The sequence below is a fragment of the Impatiens glandulifera genome, chromosome 3 (assembly GCF_907164915.1).
Source record: "Impatiens glandulifera chromosome 3, dImpGla2.1, whole genome shotgun sequence".
In the NCBI taxonomy this organism is placed as follows: domain Eukaryota; kingdom Viridiplantae; phylum Streptophyta; class Magnoliopsida; order Ericales; family Balsaminaceae; genus Impatiens; species Impatiens glandulifera.
Window position 1 is genome coordinate 20,637,063 of NC_061864.1, and position 23,646 is coordinate 20,660,708.

Sequence of the window (23,646 nt, forward strand, 5' to 3'; positions counted from 1 at the left end):
TTGTAATATTTCATGGTTCTTTATTATTTTTGTTGGCAAAAAAATGTTTACGTTATATCAAAATATTTTGAAATAAATAAACTTTCATTTTTCTATCCATCGATCTTTCTTTTTATATTTCACATCTTGGAACGCATCGTTCTTGTGGAGATAAATGTACTTCAAATCTTCTTAACCGAAATAGTTGTGGAGAGGAAATGTTCATTTTTGTAAATCCTACTAACAATAACAATAGATTGTCTTAAAATTTAAAATCCTTATAGAATCTTTCTAATTTTTTTTTATGAATCAACCGGTTGGAATATGTATAATTTTTTTCATGTGTTTTCTTAACTATATTTGACTTTTACATGTCGAATATTTTAAATAGAGAAAAAAATACAACGAAATGAAAAGGAATTGGATGTGTACGTATGTTTTTAATCCGTGGAGAACAGTGGACTTCGAAAGAAAAGTGGATGACAACATTATTTATAGATTGATTATTTGAATTATTAGTTGTTGCGACTTAAAAACTCAGCATTTCTTAAAAATTTGGTTATTTTGATTATAATTTTTTGTTTTTAAATTTTATTTGTACTTAATTATTAAATTGGGTTAAAAAAATTAAAATTATTTGAAAGATTTTTTTTTTAATAATTGATAAAAATGTATGAATAAATAGTTTAAAATTTTACTAACTAAAGGTACATTGTGAAAAGCCATATACTTAAAAAACAATATGAAAGTTTGAGCATTATATATCACATTTTAAAGTTTGAACTTGATTAATAAGAACAACTAAAGTTTGAGCCCTCAAATAATAATTATGATTTACTCTGTTTTTTTGTCGTCTTTCTGGCGCTTGGTAGTGTTCGTCAACTACTTCCAAGATTTGATCTTTACCAAAAAAACAAAAGAAAATTCAGAAAATTGATTTCATGTCACTCATCAATCCAGGCACCTTCGTCTACCCATTAGCGCCAAAAAGCAGTTGAAATCATCATCTCTGTAAATTCATTCAAGATTCCACACAAGGGTTTCACCGCATCATCGTTTACATGGCGGCCGTCTCAGTCGCCGCCGAATGGCAGCTCCTCTACAATCGTTACTACCGTAAACCCGAGATCTATTCGATGCAATGGAAAAACGTCGACCTGGGTCGAAACAAGGTCGCCTGTGCCCAATTCGGCGGTCCAATCGCTGTTATCCGCGATGATTCCAAAATAGTTCAGCTTTACGCCGAATCCGCCCTCCGTAAGCTCAGAATCTTTAATTGCGCTGGAGTTCAGATCTCCGAGATCGTATGGAAAAACCCAGGTGGTCGATTGATCGGTATGGCTTGGACGGATGATCAAATTCTTGTTTGCGTTACTCAAGATGGCACCGTTTATAGGTACAATATCCACGCTGAACCGATTGAACCGAATATTTCAATTGGTAAGGAGTGTTTTGAGAACAGTGTGGTTGAATGTGTATTCTGGGGAAATGGAATGGTGTGTATGAATGAGGCGAACCAGTTGTTCTGCATATCTGATTTTCAGAATCCCAAGTCCATTCAGCTGGCTAACTCAAATCTTGAGGAATTTCCTCTTTGTATGACGGTTATTGAACCTCAATATACTATGTCTGGTAATGTCGAGGTTCTTCTTGGAGTGAATGATCATGTGATTCTGGTTGAAGAGGATGCGGTGCAGCAGGTAGGGGATGGGGTTGGACCACTTCAAAAGATGGTTGTTTCGCGAAATGGAAAGTTGCTTGCATCTTTTACCCATGATGGGAGACTTCTTGTCATTTCCACGGATTTTTCCAAGATCATTTTTGAGTATACTTGTGAGGTTAGGCCTTTAAGTCCTGTTTAATTTCTTTCTGCATGAACACTGTTTTAATCTTCTTCTTCTACTTGAATTCTTTTTGTTGTCAACCTGATATTTGGTTAGCAATTGGAGATTTAATTCAACAAATAGTTTGTGCAATAAAAGTATAGATATAGCTTTCATTGATCATCCATGAATGTTTCTTCTTTTCATATTGAGCCTATTTGGAAACTGGTATTTTATAAGGATCTCTATCACAATCACAATCCCGTTGAAAAATCGCCAAAGTTAAAACTGATTTTTTGGATCTTGATTTAGGTTATTTTCCGATCATGATCCAAATTATAATGTAAATTTTGTTGCGTATACAAATTATTTTCTAGATGATTGTAATTTTTGGAACAGATAACAAATGTAGTTTTTTCCAGATCAACTGGAAAAAATGGTATACCAAGACAGCCCAATAAGGAGGGGAAATATGAAATTCCAAAGTTCTTACATATTATAATGATCTTCTGAAATGGACTGCTGTTGGAGAATCCTTTAGTGGTTTGTTTTTTCAAAAGAACCTTTTAGGTTTTGAAACGACTTATATTCCACTCTAAGAGCTTGCTTGATGTAGTTTTTCTTTATTATTTTAAATAAACTGATGTAAAGGTGGATTATTTGGGTTAAATGACTAAAGTAAGGGTAATTTGATTTTTTTGTTGATGATTTGAATGATGAAGTGATTGATGATGGGATAAGAGGTTATTTGGATTATAACCCTTCATCAAACAAGGCCTAATATTATAGTATTCATGTTATATCTGCAGTCAGCACTTCCACCTGAACAGATAGCTTGGTGTGGAATGGACAGTGTTTTACTCTATTGGGATGATATGCTTCTGATGGTTGGTCCTTATGGGGATCCAGTGCGGTACTTTTATGATGAACCAATTATTCTCATCCCAGAGTGTGATGGTGTAAGGATACTGACAAATACAAGCATGGAATTCTTACAACGAGTTCCTGATTCAACCGTGTCAATCTTTAAGATAGGAAGTACATTACCTGCTGCTTTACTATATGATGCCCTCGAGCATTTTGATCGCCAAAGTTCCAAGGTAGAATATCTTTGTGAACATATACACGTTACTCTTTCCTCCATTTTCTCTAGTCAATAAATTTCAAGTGCACAATTAACTTGTCTCTTCAAGCCTTTTTATTTCTTAGGCGGTGTTTAATAACATTTTTTTATCACTTAATTAAGTTCATTTGATAACTATTATAACACTTAATTATATAGATTCACAAACCATGGCCGTGGGGTGTCATGCTAGTTCTCCTTAACTAAAAAAAAAAAAAAATTAAACTTGGCTTCATTTGGAAATACCTTTTCTTTCAGATTCTCATTTGGGTGTGTCACATTTGGAAACTGAACTTAGTGAGACACAAATTCATAAATTTATGGTAGAGTTGCTACATAAAGACAGTTTAGACTACCTTAAGTATTTAGGAAAAGCTTTGGTTCAGTCCAATTTGCAATGATATTAACTTTTCGTTCATTCCCGAATTTCTTCAATTCTAAAGCCTTTATTTGATGTCTTAATGTAGTATGTCACAGCAAGAATTTAAATTACAGATACATATGAAAAGTAGTAACTATAGATAAGTCGTTTTTTAACATCACTGAGAGTTTAAGGTAAAGAAAATTTGCAGAAGAGAAATGAATAGTAGAAGAATCCATCCTTCCAGTATAATGTACAGGTTTTTTGTTCTACCTTGAACTTATCAAGGTTTATAGATATCATTATTCATTTAAGAAGCTCTGAAATGATATGGTTCTTCAGGCTGATGAAAATCTGAGACTCATAAGATCCTCTTTACCTGAAGCCATTGAAGCATGTGTTGATGCTGCTGGTAATGAATATGACATCTCACGACAAAGAACATTGCTAAGAGCTGCTAGCTATGGCCAAGCTTTTTGCAGGTTTGTTTTGAAGTACACACTAATAAAACTTTTGATTGATTTGCTAACATTGTGCCCATTTGGAAACACTTTCTATTTTTGGATGAGAAACCGTCAAAAAAACCTTAATCTGTGTTTGACTAAGTTCTGTTTCCACACATGATCTCATCTATCTGCATCCAGATGAGATATCTAACAAAAAATTAAAGTGTTTTCAAATGGGCCCAATGCACAATATTACTTTTTTTTGTTAAATGATCATTATCTTTCTTCCAGTTGTATCCTTTCCTTTTCTCAGGTTTAGCATCTAGTGGTACAAAAATGACTAGTCATGCTAAACTACTAAGTGACTTAGAGGAAGGCAGTAATAAACGCCTAACTTTTTGGGTTGTTTCTCTAAGCTACCGTAATAATGCTTGTTTTGGTTGTTAATGTAGTCTCTTCTTAAGTATTACATTCCTTCCATTTGTGGGAGGATGTAAGAAGGATTTTTGTCCATAAAAATATTGAACATATCACCATCTCCGTTAAGTTGCTTCTAGCATCAGTAGAGAATAGAACTTATCTTTTTGTTTGTCTATTATGAACATACATTTAGGTTTTAGTATGGAAGTTCGTAAAAAAGCAGCCAATTTGCTGATTTCTGTTCTCGGTAATGATATCAGTTGGCTTTGGCAGCCATGTTCAACGTGATCGTTTTCAAGAGATGTGTAAAACATTGCGGGTCTTAAATGCTTTACGAAACCTTGACGTAGGAATTCCTCTAACTATTCAGCAATACAAGGTAAGAGAAATAAATCCAGGCATTATTGTTCTTCTCAATTTCTATCTTGTTTTTGCAAATATTCATACAACATGTTAACATTTGTTTTGTAGTTGCTTACACCATCTGTTCTGATCAGTCGATTGATCAATGTCCACCAACACCTGCTTGCTCTTCGAATATCAGAGTACATCAGTATGAACCAAGTAAGTACATTTGATAAATCTCAAAGTGGCCTAGTTGGAGAAGAGATGATGGGTTAATGTACATTGTCTCTACTTGAAAACTAATGTTTTGTCACAATCTTTGTCAAAATATCCATCTCATTTGAAAGTGATTTTTTTTTAAAGTTAAAATTGCCAAATAATTTTCTAAATGATTGTGATTTTTGCAAACATAACAAATGTATATTTTTTCAATCGTGATCCAGATCATAAAATGTGACAACTGAATAACTCATTTGGGATGGTTAATTCTTTTGTATTTCTCTTTGGTTGTTTTGTACAGGAAGTTGTGATAATGCATTGGGCATGTGCAAAAATAACTGCTTCCCTGACAATTCCTGATGCCCAGCTCCTTGAGATTTTACATGATAAGGTTTGTATAATTCTTTTTAAGATGTTTTATTTAGTCTTAAATTGTCCTTCATGTTGTTTTCTCTTGTGTTCATGGAGCCTAAAATTGATTATGCCTGCAGCTAAAATTATGCAAAGGGATATCTTATGCAGCAGTTGCTGGTCATGCCGAAAAGAATGGTAGGCGGAAGTTGGCTGCTATGCTGATTGCACATGAGCCACGTTCTTCCAAGCAGGTAACTGTTTGGGGTTTTATTATCTGTTCTTATTGCTAAAGTTATTTTTGAAGATGATAATTTCTGTTAGGCTATGTTTGGATTTGTTCTATTGAAATTTGAAATAAGGGGTGCTGTCTATAGTTATATAGCTTATGTCAAGAGAAACATTGTGAAATCTAATTCTGGAGCTTGTTTGATGTAGGATTACTTGGAAATAATTTTTTTTTTTAAAGAAACTTGTTTGATGTAGAAGTGTTTTATTTGGATTATTTGAATAAAATTACTAAAATATCTTGTCTTTAAAATTTTAAAATCTTACAAGAAATAAAGTGCAGCTAATTTGGTATTTTGGTTGTTGATTTGAATGATGGGATTGAGGAAGTGATAATTGATTAGATGGTGATTTATTTAGAAATAATCCCAAATAATCCACATCAAACAAGCTGCTCATCAAAATCAACATTGTGAAATTATTTTGATCAAAACCTTTTATATTTAATTATATCCTGCAACTATTATACTTGTGAATATTTATAACATGTAATATTCATTTAGTGTTTTTTTATGTCATTCTGATGTGTAGGTTCCTCTACTGCTAAGCATAGGAGAAGAAGACACAGCTCTCATTAAGTCTATAGAAAGTGGTGACAATGATCTTGTTTATCTTGTATTGTTTCACATCTGGCAGAAGGTACTGTTTCCATAATGCTCGAGGAAAAATGCATATATTATTTTTGCTGAAAAAAAGCATTTGCAGTGAAGTTCAATTTGATATTTTAATTTGACTTGATTTGAATCATTTCAGAGGCCAGCTTTGGAATTCTTTGGGACAATACAGTCAAAGGCACTGGCACGTGATCTATTCATAGCTTATGCACAGTGTGTAGACTCTATCTTCCATAAAATGGCTATTGTTACTTTTGAGGAATTTTTGTACTGAGTTGATACTTATTAAATGTTTCTCTTTTCCTCTTAATCCAGGTGTTATAAGCATGAATTTCTGAAGGACTTCTTTTTGTCAACTGGACAACTTCAAGTATGTATGTTGTCTTAAATAGTCATTGTTCTATTGAGATATTTCTAGAATTTTTTTTGTTTTAAAAAGTAGTGTCTTATATAAGTGAGTATGGTAATTAGTGGTAGTATAGGAATGATATGGTAATTTAGAGTAGGTTAAGTAGGTTAGTGGCTTGTATATAGTAGAGTATGCATTATTTGGAGTTAGGAATGAAAGGGTATTGAAGGACAATGTTTCTCGCGTTTTCCATACATGAATTTTTCTTTTACCGGTTTAATCAATTTCAAATGATATTGACTTCTGGTATTCAAGAATATAAAAACTACTTGAGATTGAAAGACTGGCATTGCAATTCATGTTAAATACCTATACCATTTACTGCTACTGTAGTGCCTAGCAACATACTTTCTTTGTCTCCACTCTTCACTGCATTTAACTGTTCACCTTTTACTCTTTCCTTCTTGAGTATAAATCTGGGTTATCTTTCCCTTTCTCGGAAAAAAAATGTCACAAAAGCTGAAGAGGAAGAAATTCTGAAATGTCCTTTATATGTTGACATTGTTTATATTTTGCTGTAGGTTTGTAATATTTTAGTTAGTTTGCTTCTGTTTTGAGTATCCTTACAAAATTGTGACCATCGAAACTTAAGATAACATGTAGTCTATGCTATGTTATCGTTTGGATTTTTAAAATGATCATGTAAAGTATGTGTATTTTTGTAGAGTTCTTGAAAAATGTATTTCTATAAATATAGAAACTTTATGAATTCGGCCATACTGGCCTATATTAATGACTTATTAGCTGTTTTCTTTATTTATTGGGCTTTTATTTAAGATTATTTTTATGTTCTCTAGGATGTTGCTTTTCTTTTATGGAAAGAATCATGGGAACTCACAAAAAATCCAATGGCAAGCAAAGGATCTCCACTCCATAGTCCTCGCATCAAACTTATAGAGAAAGCTCATGGTCTTTTCGCAGAAATGAAAGAGCATGTGTTTGAATCAAAAGCTGCTGAAGAGCATGCCAAATTGTTGAAGTAAGGGTTCTTTGGAGTGCTTTATTCTATACTTTTTTTAATTTTAGATGCATTTACTCTATTCCAACTTCATTGCTGTCTAGATCAGATGAAATTGGTTGATAGTTATTTGCTTCAAATTCTTTATATCTGGCACACAAAGTGAATGACATCTTTCTATTACTTTTGAGTTAATTGATTAGTTTGAGCTTACACTGTTTGCCAAAAATCACAATAATTTAGAAAATAGTTTGGATCATGATAAAGAAATAAACTTTATACTAATTTGGATCTTGATTCAAAAAACAATACCAACCCACAACACCCCCCCTCCCCCTCTACAAAAAAAATTATAGTTTTAACTTTGATGGTGATTTTCAATGGGATCATGATTCACAGATTGTGACAATTACCAGTTTCCAAATAGGATAAGATTACTATCTGACTTCATTTCTATGAAAGTTCTTCATAGATGGGATTTTTCTTTTAAGTTATCTACTTCAAAGTTCTTATCTGGCAAACAAAGTGAATTAATTATAAATTTGAGCTTACAGTGGTCGGATTTTTGCCTTATTTTACAGAATACAACAAGATCTCGAGGTTGCAACGAAACAAGCAATTTTTGTGGATTCCAGCATAAGTGACACTATTCGAACTTGTATTGTTTTGGGAAATCAACGAGCTGCACTAAAAGTTAAAACTGAATTCAAGGTTTCTGAAGCTGCTTTATGTAACTTCAGTTCAATGGTTTAATATAATCGGGTTTCCTCTTCCATTTTCTATGAATAAGATTTACTGTTGCATGTTTCAGGTTTCCGAAAAGAGATGGTATTGGCTTAAGGTTTTTGCTTTGGCCACAATTCGGGATTGGGATGCCCTCGAAAAGTTTGCAAAGGAGAAAAGGCCACCTATTGGTAAGCAGCTCGGAAATACATGTTTGATTTTACTTTTGGCGTTTCAGTTCATCTGGATTTTGGTGAATAATTAGATGATATTTAAATAGAGATTGATAACATGAGTGAAATAGGTTACCGGCCATTTGTGGAGGCTTGCATTGATGCAGAAGAGAAAGGTGAAGCTTTAAAGTACATCCCCAAACTTGTAGATCCAAGGGAAAGAGCTGAGGTATATTTCATTACAAATTACATAATATATCTTTGTTGTTTCTTTACATGCCGAGTAATTGTTACATTGGAATTGAACATGAATGTCAGTTTTTAAACTATGGGCTTCTCCTCAAGCTAGTTCCATGTAATATTTCTTGGAAAGTGAATAGGATACTATTTATGAGAAGTTAATTGATCATTCTTCTAAAGGTTATGCTCTTGTTTCTTGTCTGGTGTAGGTTATTGAAAATCAGGTTATTTGAGTAAAAAGACATTAATATAAATATATAATGATTTTTCTCTAAATGGGATGGTAGTTTGGTTAATGTTTGAATGATGTGATTCTGATTAGATTGTTGATTGGATAGTCAGTTATTTTATTTAATCTTTTTTCTTTTGGCTAAGATGATGGTGGTTTATAATTGATCTCAAATGACCCACATCAAACCAAGACCCAAGTGTTTTTGACTATATATAAAATGGTATAAGCAGATTTTACATAGTTTTTGCTAAGATGTAACATGACTTATTTGGATCTGTTAAATAAACTTTTGTGGCGCCTCTTTAGAAGATTTGATAGAATTAATTGAAATCTTGAAATGAAAACTATACATGGGAAGGAAAATGGTTTAGTAGCGAAAGGATAACTTCTTCCTTCATTCTTTCGCTTCTTTCATAAAAAAGGAGGAACTTCCACAAGATGGTTTTTTTGCTTGTAACTTGTGAACACATTTTGTGCTCACGCCCTTTGACAATGCAACCCAGGCCTTATATGAAACAACTCATTTGTCTTTGGCCCAGAAACACTTTCTGGAGCTGGACCTGGGTTTGGATGAGAAAACATCTGCAAATTTATAAATATATGTCTAGTTAAGTTATGTTCCATAATATTATCTGGATGAGATACTTGACAAGAAAAAAAGTGTTTCCAAAGAAGTCTGATATAGACATTTTCTTGTCCAAATCCAGATCCAGTTTTAGAATGTTTCCAAATGGGTTACAAGTGAATGGAGTTGTGTCTTTCCCAACTAGATCCATCTTTTTTTAGTATTTCAAATAAATTGACTTCCCTTTTTAATAGTTTATCCATCTCCTCTCTTCAAATTACTACAATGACATTTTATTTGACTTGTAATAAATAGGTATGTATACTAATAATCATAATCCAATGAATTATCTTGTGCTTGCAATTATTAATGAGGCTTGTGTGTTGTTTTGGCTTATTAATAGGCATATGCAAGGATCGGTATGGCTAAGGAAGCTGCGGATGCTGCATCTCAAACCAAGGATGGTGAATTGCTTGGTCGGTTGAAGCAAACTTTTGCTCAAAACGCGGCTGCTTCTTCCATTTTCGACACTCTTCGAGATCGCTTGGGCGTTTCATAGCTTCAATTCTTCTTGTTTAATTATTTGTCTCTTTTTTCCTTTGGGTGTTTTCGGTGGTGATGCCACTTGCTTGCGTGTGTTGTTTATTGTCTTCTTCCTTTCCCTCGGGTTTTGTCCCGATTAGAGCAAAGCATCATCCTTCACATGCTCGAGCTTTAATTCTGCTGGAGAAAAAAAAAACAGGATTATAATTGGGTGTTTGTAGTGTTTTTTAGGCTTAGTTGAATATTTTTGTGATCAAGAGACTTTTGGCTTGGCTTGGCTTCCAAAGGAAATGCTTCCATGAATTACTACTACTTCATATGATCTCTTTGTTTGAGGATGATTAACATGAACTTGAGGATGATATTAACCCTTTTGATGAAACTGGCATATAATTGTTAAATACTGAAGTTTAATTGTACTGAAAAATAAATTAAAACAAAGTATATAAGTTGATTTGATAAAAATATAATAGAATCCTTAGTATTAAGGTTTAATAGTATGATAATTGAATTAACTTTTTAGAGTTAATTTATCTGAGTTATTTATTTTTTTAAACATAATTTGAGGTGATTTTACATCATTTTAATTAAGTTCAGTTAATAACACAGTTATCAAAAAATACTAACTTAGTTTTACTGTTCTGTAGTTACTTGGTTATTTTGACATTTGTGATAATAAGTATACCAATAATATTGCATTTTTTCTCCAACACACTCTAAATATAGAGAATCTTGTTTAAGAGATGAAATATTTCATGATATTAGATTATCATGACTTTTGCCAGAAAAAATATAAAAAGAGAATCACACAAATCTGAGTTTGGGTGCTTGGATTGGTAAAGTGTGTAATTAGCACTTTTGCATCACTTTATAACAAGTGTTTACTTTTTAATTTCTAGATTATAACTAAACACTTAAAATATTTTGCATCACTTAACTTTTATATAATGTGTATATATTATGTTGGCCATATTTATTATTTAATTAATTATACTCTTTAATTAACTCTTACAATAAAAGATATTTTTTTTTCTTGCTTTTTAAGTAGTCTCATTCTAATATTCAGTATGCATGAGTCATGAGTTTATTTGAAAAAGTAAATTTTATAAATTCAATAACTTTTTTAACTTAATACATTTTTTTTTAATGAAAATTGAAACAATAAATTTTAAACCATTTTTTTTTTGGGTCGGTAAAGAGGGAGGTATCAAAATCAATAATAATAAAAGAAAAACATAACCATATTAATTAATTACTCCAAATCTTCCTGAGGTAGATATCCCAAGGTCATGGGTTCGAACCCGTTATACGATAAGTTTCGCGCCTAGTTAAATGGTTAAGTGTATTTGCGGGTTATATATTTTGAAATTATTTTTATACTACTTAATATTGTTATATATTTAATATATTTTTAATAAAATATATAATTAATATATTTATTTTAATTTTGTGGAGCACAATTTGAAATTACATTAATCCTCCCAAATGTTGGGGTCATCCTTGATGGTGTGTAAGCTTGTAAGGTTTGTGCAGGCTGATGCATTGTTTTTATTAATTAATTTATTAAACTAAGTATAATGCATTATTTAATATATATCAAAATTATTTACCCATAAATTTTTTAATCCCTACTCTTCTGGAATGCAAGACACATTCTTTTATATTTTGATTTTAAACTATTGTTTTGATTTTTTTTATCTAGTGAAAAAAAAGTTTATTATCGAGATTAAAAATTATCGGTACTAACCATATATTACTCTCGGTATTCGTCTATATTGCGACTTTCGATAAATCTTTTTAGGTGTTTCCCGAGAGATTTGTAAATTTCTCGGTATATTCACTTTGAGAAAAATGCCGAAGGTTATTATAAAATCTCTCGATATTGCCTTGAAGAGAACATACTGAGATATATCAAACTTTACACACATCCTTATTATCATTTAACACAAACAAATATATATATAGAGAGAGGTAAAGATGTAGTACTTTTGCATCACTTTATAACACGTGTTTACATTTTAATTTCTAAATTATAACTAAACACTTAAAATATTTTGCATCACTTAACTTTAATAATATATATAGGTCTATTTATTAATTAATTAATTATACTCTTAAACTTTTTTAATTTTAATTAATCTCATAAAATAAGTTTTATAAGATTAAGTATTCTCATTCTAATATTGAGTATGACTCATGAGTTTATTTGAAAAAGTAATTTTTACAAATTAGCATGAAATATATTTTTAACTTAATGCGGTCTAATAAAAATAGAACCTAAAACATTTAATTTCTTAAACAAATTTTTTGTTACTTCATTGATACATACTAAGGTATCAAAATCAGTAAAAAAAAAATAACATAAATCATATTACTTAATTACTCCAAATCTTAATTACTAAAATGATACATGGTAAACAACAAAGACAAACCTTATTAGAATACTTGTACACTCTAAAAGTTCACCATCTATAAGAGATCAAACTTATTGAAACTTAAGCTAATAATAATAATAATAATAATAAGATAAACAATGATCAAATTAATTAGGTGCAAGGACAAGGAGTGAGCTGACAAAGTTTGGGAAGCATCTTGGATTTGGTTGTATTAATGTTCAACGTGACAATCGTTTGCTTAAAACAATCACACAAACCGTCGCGATCAGCTGCCGATGACACGGAAATAACCTCCAATTTCTTGGCGGCGGCACAACACTCGATGGTCGGAATCGATGGCCCCGGCGTGAACCAATACGACCTGCATGGAACCAACATCCTATTCACTTCTCCACACTCTATTCCTTTTGTGGCCGCCGGAAAAACCATTAATGAAGCTGTAATGAGCAGAAGAAAGCTGGTTATGATATTGACAACCAAAGAAGACGCCATTTATAATATTATTAATAATAATGTATGATCGAATAATGGGAACTCTATTTGAAATTAATAATATTGCAGGTTATAAGGTTATAGATGCATGGCCAGGCTTTTATAGTGTGTAAGGTTTGTGCATGCTGATGCATTGTTTTTTTTTTTCATTAATTTATTAAAATAAGTATAATGCATTATTTAATATATATATTTGCCCACAAACTTTTTAATCTCTGTTATTTTGGACTTGACACTTTATTTTATGTTTTGATTTTAAATTATTGTTTTGATTTTCTTTAGTTTAGAAGTGAGCACGTCTCGAAAAGATGGTCTTACGGTAAATTAGAATGTTCTTAGTATGAATCGAAACTTAATTAATCAACTCGTTTATGAAACCGCCAAACTAACCTAATAAAAAATTAAAATATATATTAATTATAATTATAGTTAATAACTAAACATTTCTCTTGATAATTAAATATTTAACCTTTTAATTATAAAGAGTAGCTGTTTTTCTTATTAAAAATATTTTGTAGATACGATAAAATATCAATATTTACAAAATTAATATATATAAAAATTATTTGCGGGATAATTTAACTAAATTAATGTTTTAAAATATAATAACTTAATTTGATATTTTCATAAATTTGTATATATTTTTTATCCAAATTTAAACATAGATCCAAATACAAGGGAGAAGCTTAAGCGAGAGTTTAGACACAATTGTGTGAATTTGTTAAGAATTGAAGAGTTAATTAAGAGGATTAAAAAAAGAAATGAAAAATATAAAATAAATAAATTAATAATGACTTAAGGGACACAAATAATGGGTGGATAGTTGAGTGAAATGATGTTAAAATGGAAACGAAATAAATTAATTTATTGAAAACTGTAACTAATTTTACAATTAAGATTTATTAATATTTGAAAAAAAAATTAAATAATTTTTTTTTAATATTTTATTTCAAAATACTTGCATCTAGATTACGAAATTCAATCAATAATTTAAAAATAAAATTTAGTTTGCAATTTTATTTTATCATATAGATGTAGAACTAGTTAAGTTTGCATTATCTATTAGTATATTAAGTTTACAACTTTTACCACCACATTTGTATATTATGTGTGACAATAAATATATATATATGGTTTTTTTTTTTTGTTAATATATTAGTTAAATCATATATTTATAAAAAAAAATTGTATTTTTCAATTTTTAGTGATTTATTTTGTAATAAATATTTTTCAAATTTTATTTTCAGAAAAAGTTTTTGTTAAAAATATAGTTAAAAGTTATTGCAATTTTAATTACCATTCTTAAAAACGTGCATTAAATAATATATAAAAAAAAATTGGGTAGTGAAAGTATTTTTAAATGCAATATATATATTATATTCAATATGATAATCATTATTATACTGTGACAGCTACATATATGATCACTCAAGAACTTTGTTATTGGTTAGATGTATTTGATTAGATTTCATAAGTGGTATGATCATACTAATGAGATTTCATTTAATTGGAGATTCAAATTTGAGTTCAATCTTGTCTCATATTTCTCATTATTAAGATATTAAACCAATGTATAAAAGTATAATACTTTTATATTTTAACTATTATTAAGATTTTTTATTTATGTATAAAATTAATATCATTTTATAAAAGGTTAAAATATCAAAATGTTTTTAATTAAAATCAAACAATAAAACTTAGTAAAAGAAATCATGATTTCATTAATTACAACCAACTAACAATTATAATTATATGTTTTTATCAAAAAAAAATATATAAGTGATTTAGGATAAATTAATTAAATAAGAACTTAAAGATTGATTATTATTACACATAAATCATCTTTTTCACTCTGTGCTATGTTTGATTCTGTAATTTTAATTTTAAAAAATTTATATGAAAAATAGTCGTGCCTAAATTTATTGTTTAGATTAGTGGTTTCTTAATTATTTTAAAAATATTTCAAATTCACGAAATCTAAAATTATAAAGTTTAATTTATTATCTATCGTACTAATTTATTAAAATTCAAATTAAAAACAATTAATATAGATATAAAATTCAAAAAAATAAAATAATAATTATTAATATTCTAATGTGATAAATACAATATTTATTTACAAAAGTAAGTGACATGTATCAAATTTATATATGGATTAAAATTATTTTAAATCACTAAGTGATGTGTTAAATATACACTGGGTTGTTTGTGCCACCTCAAATTCACTTTTTTTTTATTACAACTTTATTTAATAAACTAAATTAAAGTTAAAAAAAATCATTTTCACTTAAAGAGATAAATATTGAAATGAAGTTACTCCTCTTAGGTGTCTGTGAGTTCATGTGGACGGCATATTTATTCATTCTTTTATAAATTTAAAAGAATATCTGAACAATGCAAATGAAATATGTAAATTCAGCCTTAATTAAGAGTTGAAAACATATTATTCATTTTAGATTACCTCAAATCTTCAATAGAATAGAGAGCATGAGAAAAATCAATTCTTGTAAAAATGTTATTGGTGATTTTTTTTTTTGAAAATTTAAGAATCGACTTATTTAAAAATTAATTTGAGTACTAAATGTAAGCGATCAAAATAATTAAAAGGTTCACTCAATAATTTATCATATATAAAAGAATAGTTAATTTTATTAAAATATTTTATAATATATATAAAAAATCATTATATATATCTATATATTTAAATACTATTAATATATATATAAACATTATTAAAAAAATCATTATATATATTAGAATGGTTAATCTTATTAAAAGATTTTAAAATATATAACTAAATTATTATTAATTATTTAATTTTATTGACTATTTATTTAATAAATATTTAAATAATTTAAATAGAATTATATAAAAATTAAAATGTTTAATCTTATTAAACTTTTAAAAATAATTTATTTGAAATTAATCATACAAGCAAATTAAAATTATTAAAAAATTCAAAATAAATTATAATTTTAAAATATTGGAAAGTAATATGATCCTTCAACCATGACCTAATATCAACTTAAGTATTTCAAGTGGGAATCAAATTCTTATAAACAAATCTGGTCACTTGAGTTAAAAATTAAAATTTATATTTTGAAAGTTAAGTTGGAAAGTTTTACATCTCATATCTTACCTCTGCCTTTTCTATAGCATGCAAATAAGTATGATAGTCTTCTATAGGCATATTATTTTGGTCATTGATAAATACTTTTTTTTTGTCTTGTTTGATCTAATAAAATTAGTTAGGTCTAGGGAATTTTTTTTCTTCTAAACAATTAATTAATGAATGCTCAAATCAATGTAACCCAAAGTATATAGCCTTATTTTTTACCCAATAAAATAACTCAAAGTATATAGCCATATTTTGGTCATAGATGAACATAATATGATGTGCCTCTTCCACTAATCTGGGTACAACAGAATGAGCTATTGCTATTAAATTTATTAAAGTAATAAGGAATGGACTTTTCAAAATAAGAATTAGTGGACCTTCTTTTCTTTTATTCTGTTCATATTTATTTTTAAAATATACTTAATTTAGTTAAATAATTCATTTAATTTTATATGAAGTCTTGTTTTAGCCAACAATGAGAAAGTGAGAAAAATTATATTTTAAAAAATAAAATAAAAAATAACATCATCCTAAGAAAGGTGATTCTAGAGAAGACTGGTGTCACCCCCAAAATAGTGCTTCATTCAATCAAGAGAAGACTGGTGTCACTCCCAAAATAGTGCTGTCATTCAATCAATTGATTGAATAAATTTATGTCATTTCCTTGATTTCATGCTCATTGGTGAATTTATTTTAACATATTATATTAATTTTGAGTGTATTTTTGTGTCATTTTTAATTTTTGTGTTTTTTAGTTAGGCCTTGTACGTATTTTGGGTTTTCAAAATAACTCAACTAAATTAATTGTCACTTCACTCTCCTCTTATCCTTCAAATTAATTAAGTCATTAATTACAATATTAAAATACTCTCTATTTTAAATTATAATTATTTATTTTATTTATATATATCAATACCCTTAAAGTTTTTTTTACCAAAAAACATCATCATTTCCTCAAAATTATCACCAATTATTATCAATAATCATTTTTCTCTCTTTTCAGGTTATTTAAATAACTTGGACCGAACAAGCCCTTAGTTTATACAAATATTATTTATATTATATTATATTAAAATTTTAAAATTATTTGTATTAATTTTAGTTATATCACACAAACTAGACTTTTGTCACCTTTTAATGTTTAGTTCTAGTGTAAGAATAAAATTAATAGTGCTATATATTTATTTATATAACATATGATCAAGAATGTTAAAACAAGTATATAATTAAACATAATATATATTTAATCATTTAGCACTTTTTCTTTTGCTTTTTTGGTAATATAAGAATTAATTAATTAAATAGAGTTGTTTGGTTGTGTCCCATTGAGAAATAAATCATGTGATGTGGGTGAGAACCAACTTCAACGGTCGGAAAGATTTCATGTTTGGTGGCTAGTGGGGAGTGATATATTGTCACTATATTATTAATTTAATCAACCATGTCTATTTTTTATTTATATAATTTTTAAATTGTTAATTTAATAAACTTTGCTTGCTGAATAAGAAAACATTAAAGTAGTAAAAAAAATGTAACCCATAATATTGAGAATTCAGAACATAAGTTATTGTGTTCAACTAAAACGTTGAAAAGTTACTCTAGCAAGAAGTTTAAAATTTTCCGTGTTTTTCACTCCACCTATTGCTAAATTCCTTGTAATCGTCTCGGTTTTTTTATTTTAACTTCATTTTCGAGTTACAGTAATTTGATAATTGATTTGGGACATTAAGTACATTATTAGTGATGCATGTCTAATTAATGTAGAAGAGAAAGAGACAACGCATGGCATTATTAGAATCTTCTTGTTAATTTTATAGTGCGCATGTAACACGATTTGTTGTTCTTGCTAGATGATCTCATTCTACTAAATATATAATTAATTATTCTTAGATATTTTTTCCCATTAATTAATTATTTCTTTTATAAAGACATGATTTATATATGTAACAATCATCATGCACTCAACAATAATGTATATTTTATTCAACAAATTAACTTATTAGCACCACCGTTGATGTTTCTGTCTCAAATTTAAATATTTATATTCCTTCCTAATTAAACAATTTTATAAATAATATATATATAGCTATTCAAACATTATTTTCTTACAAGTTTATGGCTATTTGTGTCAAACTAAAATAAAGGCCTCTTAAAAACAAAATATTAGAAGCCAAATATGTATAGTTTGGACTTAGGATTGATAAAAAAAGATCATGGGTTATACTTTTCATCTTTATTTTCAAAATTTGAAAAAATATATATCATTTAAAAAAATGTGGCCACAAGGGGTTAAGCACATCGTTCACAAACATTACTTAACAATTTAATCAGGCACAAAATTTATCATCTAACGGGCTCGAACTCAGAATCTCTTAAGAATACTGGATATCTTTTGTTGTCGCTAAACTAAAAAAAGGGATAAATATATATATCATTTATAAACTCAACTAAACAATCAAATAGTTCATGAACTCCCTAAGTTATCTAATAGACTAAATAGTTTAAGTAACACCCTAAGTTAAATTAAAATATATGTTATTACTGTTTGAGTCGTATTAACTCCCTAAATTTAAAAAAAAAAACATTTATAACTAGTGTTTAACTCAGTAAGAACTTGTGAATAACTCTTAATCCGTTTAAACTGATTATAAACAAATGATTAATTTCAAAATCAAGACTAGATAGAATGGGTGTAAGTTTCAAAATAATTAATAGATGTGATCCAAATGGATCGAATGCGTAAAGAGATCGTTTCGAGTTAGATTTTCATTTAAAACTACTTTTTGAAGGGAATGTAAAGAAAATCGTGAATAATTTTTATATTTAAAAATATATATATTTTTATATTTATATAACTAAACAAATTCTTATATTTTTATAAATTATGTAATTAAATAATAACATTATATTTAATTGTTTTATAGGTTTGAAAATTAAAAACTTATAATAAATTAGATCGTTTCATGAGACATGTTAAAAAATTTATTGTTAAATTTTTTACTTTTATATAAAAGTGTAAACTAGTATCCTAATTAACCAATTTATATATATATATATATATATATATATATATAAATATTAAATAAAAATAAATTTTATTATTTTTTAATAATTAGATAAACAAAATAATTAATTATATTGACCTTTTTTATTAAAAAAAATATATGATAATATCATATTTTTACTGTTATTTTTTTTTTTTCTTTTTGAAATAAAAAAACATAAAAACCAAATCTATAAATAATAAAGGAGGAAACACTCCCACACTATACCTTTTTCTAACAAATACTTTGATAATAAAATAAACAATAACCCAAAAATATATATAATATTTAACAACTTAGAAACGATAAAAAAAAAACTTGTATTATTCATGTACATAATTCTTCTCATATATTAAAAAATATATATAATAATAAATTAATATCTAACAAATTAAATACAAGATATATATGTAAAACAAAACAAAAAAGTTATATATTTTGAGTCTATAATATCCAATTTATTTAATTATTTGAATAAACTCTAGATCAAAACACACTAATAAATAAATTTAACTTATATTCATCAGCTAAACAAATATAGAATAAACAACAAATACCTTACATATGAAATCTAGTTGCTACATTTAAAAGGAGCCAAAAGATACAAATATTCTCAAGAACAAGACTCCAATGTGGCCTGTTCTTACACATTCGAGATTTCGAATTCGATCCCCAAAATAAAAACTGCAAATTTGTTAAGAACTCTTATGGCAGACAACAGATTTACAAGACAAAGAATCAGAATCCAAACCCCACAATCCCAATTCTACGAGTCGTTTCTCTACAAAATCCAGTACCCTCTCAGAAGACCACGATACCATCCTCGTTTCATTCCTAATCCCTGTTTGATTTACATTTTCAACATCAATCTTCATATTATAATAGCCTATTTCATCAATTCTCCCAACTTTAGCACCCACCATCTCCAATCTTCTTCCCACCAAATGAATCAAATTCCCTATATTTTCCTTCCCAACTTTCTTAATCAAATTCTCACCCCAAATTTTCAACGCAGAAGAGGAACTTCTCACTAGGAAATATTCAAAGCTATTTCCGATGTAGAAATCATAACTGCGGTCAATTGGAATCAGAAATGTATCACTGCTGATGGGAAGCATCAAATTTCCATTTACCAGCCAAGCATTATATCCCATCTCCAAAGACTTTGATATAATCTCGAAAATCATTGAATCGGTTTTGAGATTTTGGGTATAATGAAATCGGTCAGCATCAATAACAGGATGGCCTTTCCTTGCAAGTTCATACAGAAAATCCGAATTTGGCCCAATAAATACATAATTTCGTATATTAACCCTCTCAAATTGACATAACAAGTTATTTATGATAGCTTCCCCGGATGATCCAAACAGGCTCACGAAAATAACTGTATCAAGCTTCTGCACTGAAAGAAGGATCGAACCGAGTTCATCTAAACTCTTAGCTATTCGGTTAGGATATACTTCTCTGAAGCAGAAATCATACCATTTTAGCTCACTCAATGGCTGCTGAAACTGGAAAAACTTGGATCCAAGGGTATTTTCATCTAATAAATAAGAATCTGGCCCAGCAGTTTTTCCATAATTTACACCAGCATCCCTGTGTGAAACACTGAGCGCTCTCTCGTGTTGAAAATTGGTATAAATGTTGAAATAGTTACGAGAATGGATAAATTTTATGAACCAAGGTGTCCATATCCTCTCGCCTATCTTTTTGTACCAACCTGTTGTCACCTTCAAATAAAGCAGTAATTATTGCATGAAATCGAAAAGAAAATAAAATACTGAAATTTTTTACCATGCCATCAAGGTAGGGTTTGATGCTCTTAGCCTTGTGTATATCGTACCATAGACGGAATTCTTTCCATGGTTTTGGAAATAGAAGCTGACCCCAAGTTCCAACCAGCTGGTACAAGAACAAGGTCACATTTTTATGCAACTGTAACTTGTTTCCGTGTTTACCTTCAAATCGAAATCATTCTTCATCAGTTACAGAAATTTTAAATTATTAACTAAGACTTTGAAAAGCAGTAATAACCAAAATTAAGTAAAGGAAATACTAATGAAGTAAAACACTGTAGAGAATAGAAGAAGCCAACGTAGAAAACACCAAACTATCGTAGTCAGAATTTTTACAACAGTACCAAATTCAAAAATAAGAAAACATAAAGATAATATGATTAAACATGGCTCAATCTAAGCATAAATAGTGATTTTTTAGACCAAGGAATTTTTCTAGAGGATGTTACCATTTGAACTGACCTTGGTTGAGTAACTTTATTGTTATTAGATAAGCTCGTTTTGCTTCCCGAACATTTAAATTTGCTCAAATTACTACCTGATTTCATTTTATTGGTTAAATCCGTCAAGATCAAAAATCATTGATACACAATATTTTCTAACTCTTTATTCTCAAATTGAATTAAATATTATTCTCATTCTAAATTGCATAGCAAGAACTTAACGAAGTTAATAAATAAATGACAACATGATGTAAATTGAACTATTTTTATAAGTTGAGGAAGCAAAACAAGCCTAATAATGCAAGTTCGGGAAGAAAAATTATCCTTTAATGCAAGTTCATGAAGCAAAACGAGTTTCTTCCCTTATTCTAATTTATGGGAGAAAGATTATCAAGAAAGTGGTTTGAGATCAAGATGCATCAAAGAAATTCTCAACCATTTTGTGTGTTGCCTTTGATTTTTATTTACTTTGTGACCAAGTTTATTCACGGGGTGGCTAGCCCGACCCCCACAGTTCCCTTTAAATCGGAGTGTTATACTGGGAATCAAACCTGAGACATTTGTTCACTTAGGAAGTAGTGCATCTATCAGTTTTAGAAGGTTTTTTTTCCAATATTTCTTATCCTTTAGGTTACGTTATTGTATCGTTGTAATTACAAACTTGGCGATCTATCCTCTATACAAGTTACCTTTTCAAGAACGTAGTATTTGAAGGATGCAACAGGGTAATAGTATCCTATTGAAATCCAATCACATGTTAACATCCTTTTACTATATCATACACATATTATATTGTGCAATATTATTCTACTCTCTAAAATTCTACAAAGATAAAACATCTAATAATCCAACCTCAAATCCAAAATTAGTAAATCTTACCATCACTTTGGATTTGCAACAAATTAGGTTTTAACAGTAGTAATTGCTTGTCTCCTGCTTTGTAGTCATTATATACGACTCTTTAGAGACTTTGTTACTAGTTTTATTACACTATCTCAAGCTATTTCAAATCGAAAATGCTTCTTCTCTAGTGCATTTCTCTATTGCTCACTTTGTCTCTACCTTGTTTCATATGTAAAATTAAGAACGGATAAAAATAGATTTAATCGAAAGAAACATTCAACTAAGAGATAGGAAGGTCAATAATAGAAGACAGTCTAAGGCAGCAAAACCCTCCAACCGTTACAGGCAGTAAAAAAGATCCTTAAGTCATCATCCAAAGCTATGTTATGATTGAAGCAATATATAATTCTTAAAACCATTCTACATCCCTCATTGTCATTATAAAAATGGATCAAAAACAGCTAAGGATGCAAGCAAGGAAAGGAAAAAAAGAAAAGAAAAAAGTGGAGCTTCCAAATGCTCATCAAAACAAGTCATCTCAAAGGAAGCCATTTCTCTTTCAAACTCTTATTTCACTTGAACCACTAAAATTACTAAAGGGGCTAATCGAAGACACCCGAAGATGAACCATATAAGCAGAAAGACATTTCAGTGTTTCAAGAGCCAACAATTGCAGACCAGGCTATGAACACTTTCAAAATGCCTAAATTTTCAGTTCACTGATAGAACACATTACTCTAGAAGATGGTTGATATATATACTACTAGAATCTTAATATAAGTTTCCATACTACTTGAGAAACAAAAGCTAATCAAGATATACCTGGGACAAACCTTGGTCGTTGCAGAGAAATTCCATAAATGGAAGGACTAAAATTTGAAGCATTATAGTAGTAATGAGAAATAAGGCCTCTCAAGAATCTGTAATACAATGGAGAAACTTCAAGATCATCTTCTACTACAAAAGCAAACTCATCATCAGAAATAGGCCACCACGCTTCCAACCACTGCGCTTGCAACCCAACATTTGCAGTACGGTAATGAACGACCTTCTCTCCGAATCTCCATTCAAACCCATCAACAAAATTGAGGATCTGACGCGTTTCATTTAATTTGGAATCCAAATAGGAATCCCTATTAAGATTTCCACTTTCGTTTCTGAAATGATCAATGAGTATGTGGAGATTCACCTTGTCGGTACCGTAATCAGCTCTGGCTAGAGATCGGAGACAGCGGGAGAGTGAGGCGACGCGATCAAATGTCAGGAGTTTGATAGTAACGGTGAAACCCTGTTGTGATTTAGGATAATTGAAGGTCTGGGAAGTGGGTAGTGATGAGTGGGAAAGAGTTGAGAGGGGTAGATATGAACGGTAGAAGGAGAAAAGAAGGAGGGAAGATAAGGAGAGGAGAAGAAAGAGAGAAAGGAAGTTTCTTTTGGTGGCCATTGGATCAGAGAGTTGGGAATTTGAACTCAAATGGAGTTGAAATGGAATTGGGTTCTGATTGAAGCGGCGAAAGAGGTGAGATTTCTAGATTTGATCTTCATAAAGGGCCGTTGGTATAATTGAATTGAAACGAGCTGAAGAAGAGTAGAAAAAATGCCATAACCAGGATGAGCATCACTGTAATTAGAGATAGGCAGAGTGACAATTTAGGGCAGAAGGGATTTGATAAGAAAAAACAGAGTGATTATTTTCTTTTCT

At 29.3% G+C, this 23,646-nt stretch overlaps 3 protein-coding genes across 3 annotated transcripts; 1 reads left to right on the forward strand and 2 right to left on the reverse strand.

Annotated features, from left to right (window-relative positions):
- The first annotated feature begins 873 nt into the window (after positions 1–873).
- On the forward strand, positions 874–10,124 carry LOC124929394 (protein VACUOLELESS1). Its single transcript, XM_047469745.1, has 15 exons — positions 874–1,817; positions 2,612–2,902; positions 3,629–3,768; positions 4,426–4,531; positions 4,624–4,716; positions 5,018–5,107; positions 5,208–5,321; positions 5,887–5,994; positions 6,109–6,182; positions 6,285–6,339; positions 7,176–7,357; positions 7,918–8,047; positions 8,148–8,250; positions 8,364–8,461; positions 9,673–10,124. Exons 1-15 carry the CDS (start codon positions 1,041–1,043, stop codon positions 9,826–9,828), a joined length of 2,517 nt encoding a protein of 838 aa, XP_047325701.1. The 5' UTR covers positions 874–1,040; the 3' UTR covers positions 9,829–10,124.
- Positions 10,125–12,358: 2,234 nt separating this feature from the next.
- On the reverse strand, positions 12,359–12,700 carry LOC124929967 (non-specific lipid-transfer protein 1-like). Its single transcript, XM_047470343.1, has one exon. The coding sequence runs from the start codon at positions 12,698–12,700 to the stop codon at positions 12,359–12,361; it is 342 nt and encodes a 113-aa protein (XP_047326299.1).
- Positions 12,701–19,400: 6,700 nt separating this feature from the next.
- Positions 19,401–23,590, reverse strand: LOC124930734. The gene is made up of 3 exons (XM_047471081.1): positions 22,767–23,590; positions 20,657–20,820; positions 19,401–20,592 (listed from the first exon to the last, which is right to left on the reverse strand). The coding sequence occupies exons 1-3, from the start codon at positions 23,386–23,388 to the stop codon at positions 19,558–19,560; spliced, it is 1,821 nt and encodes a 606-aa protein (XP_047327037.1). The 5' UTR covers positions 23,389–23,590; the 3' UTR covers positions 19,401–19,557.
- Between the last annotated feature and the right edge of the window lie 56 nt (positions 23,591–23,646).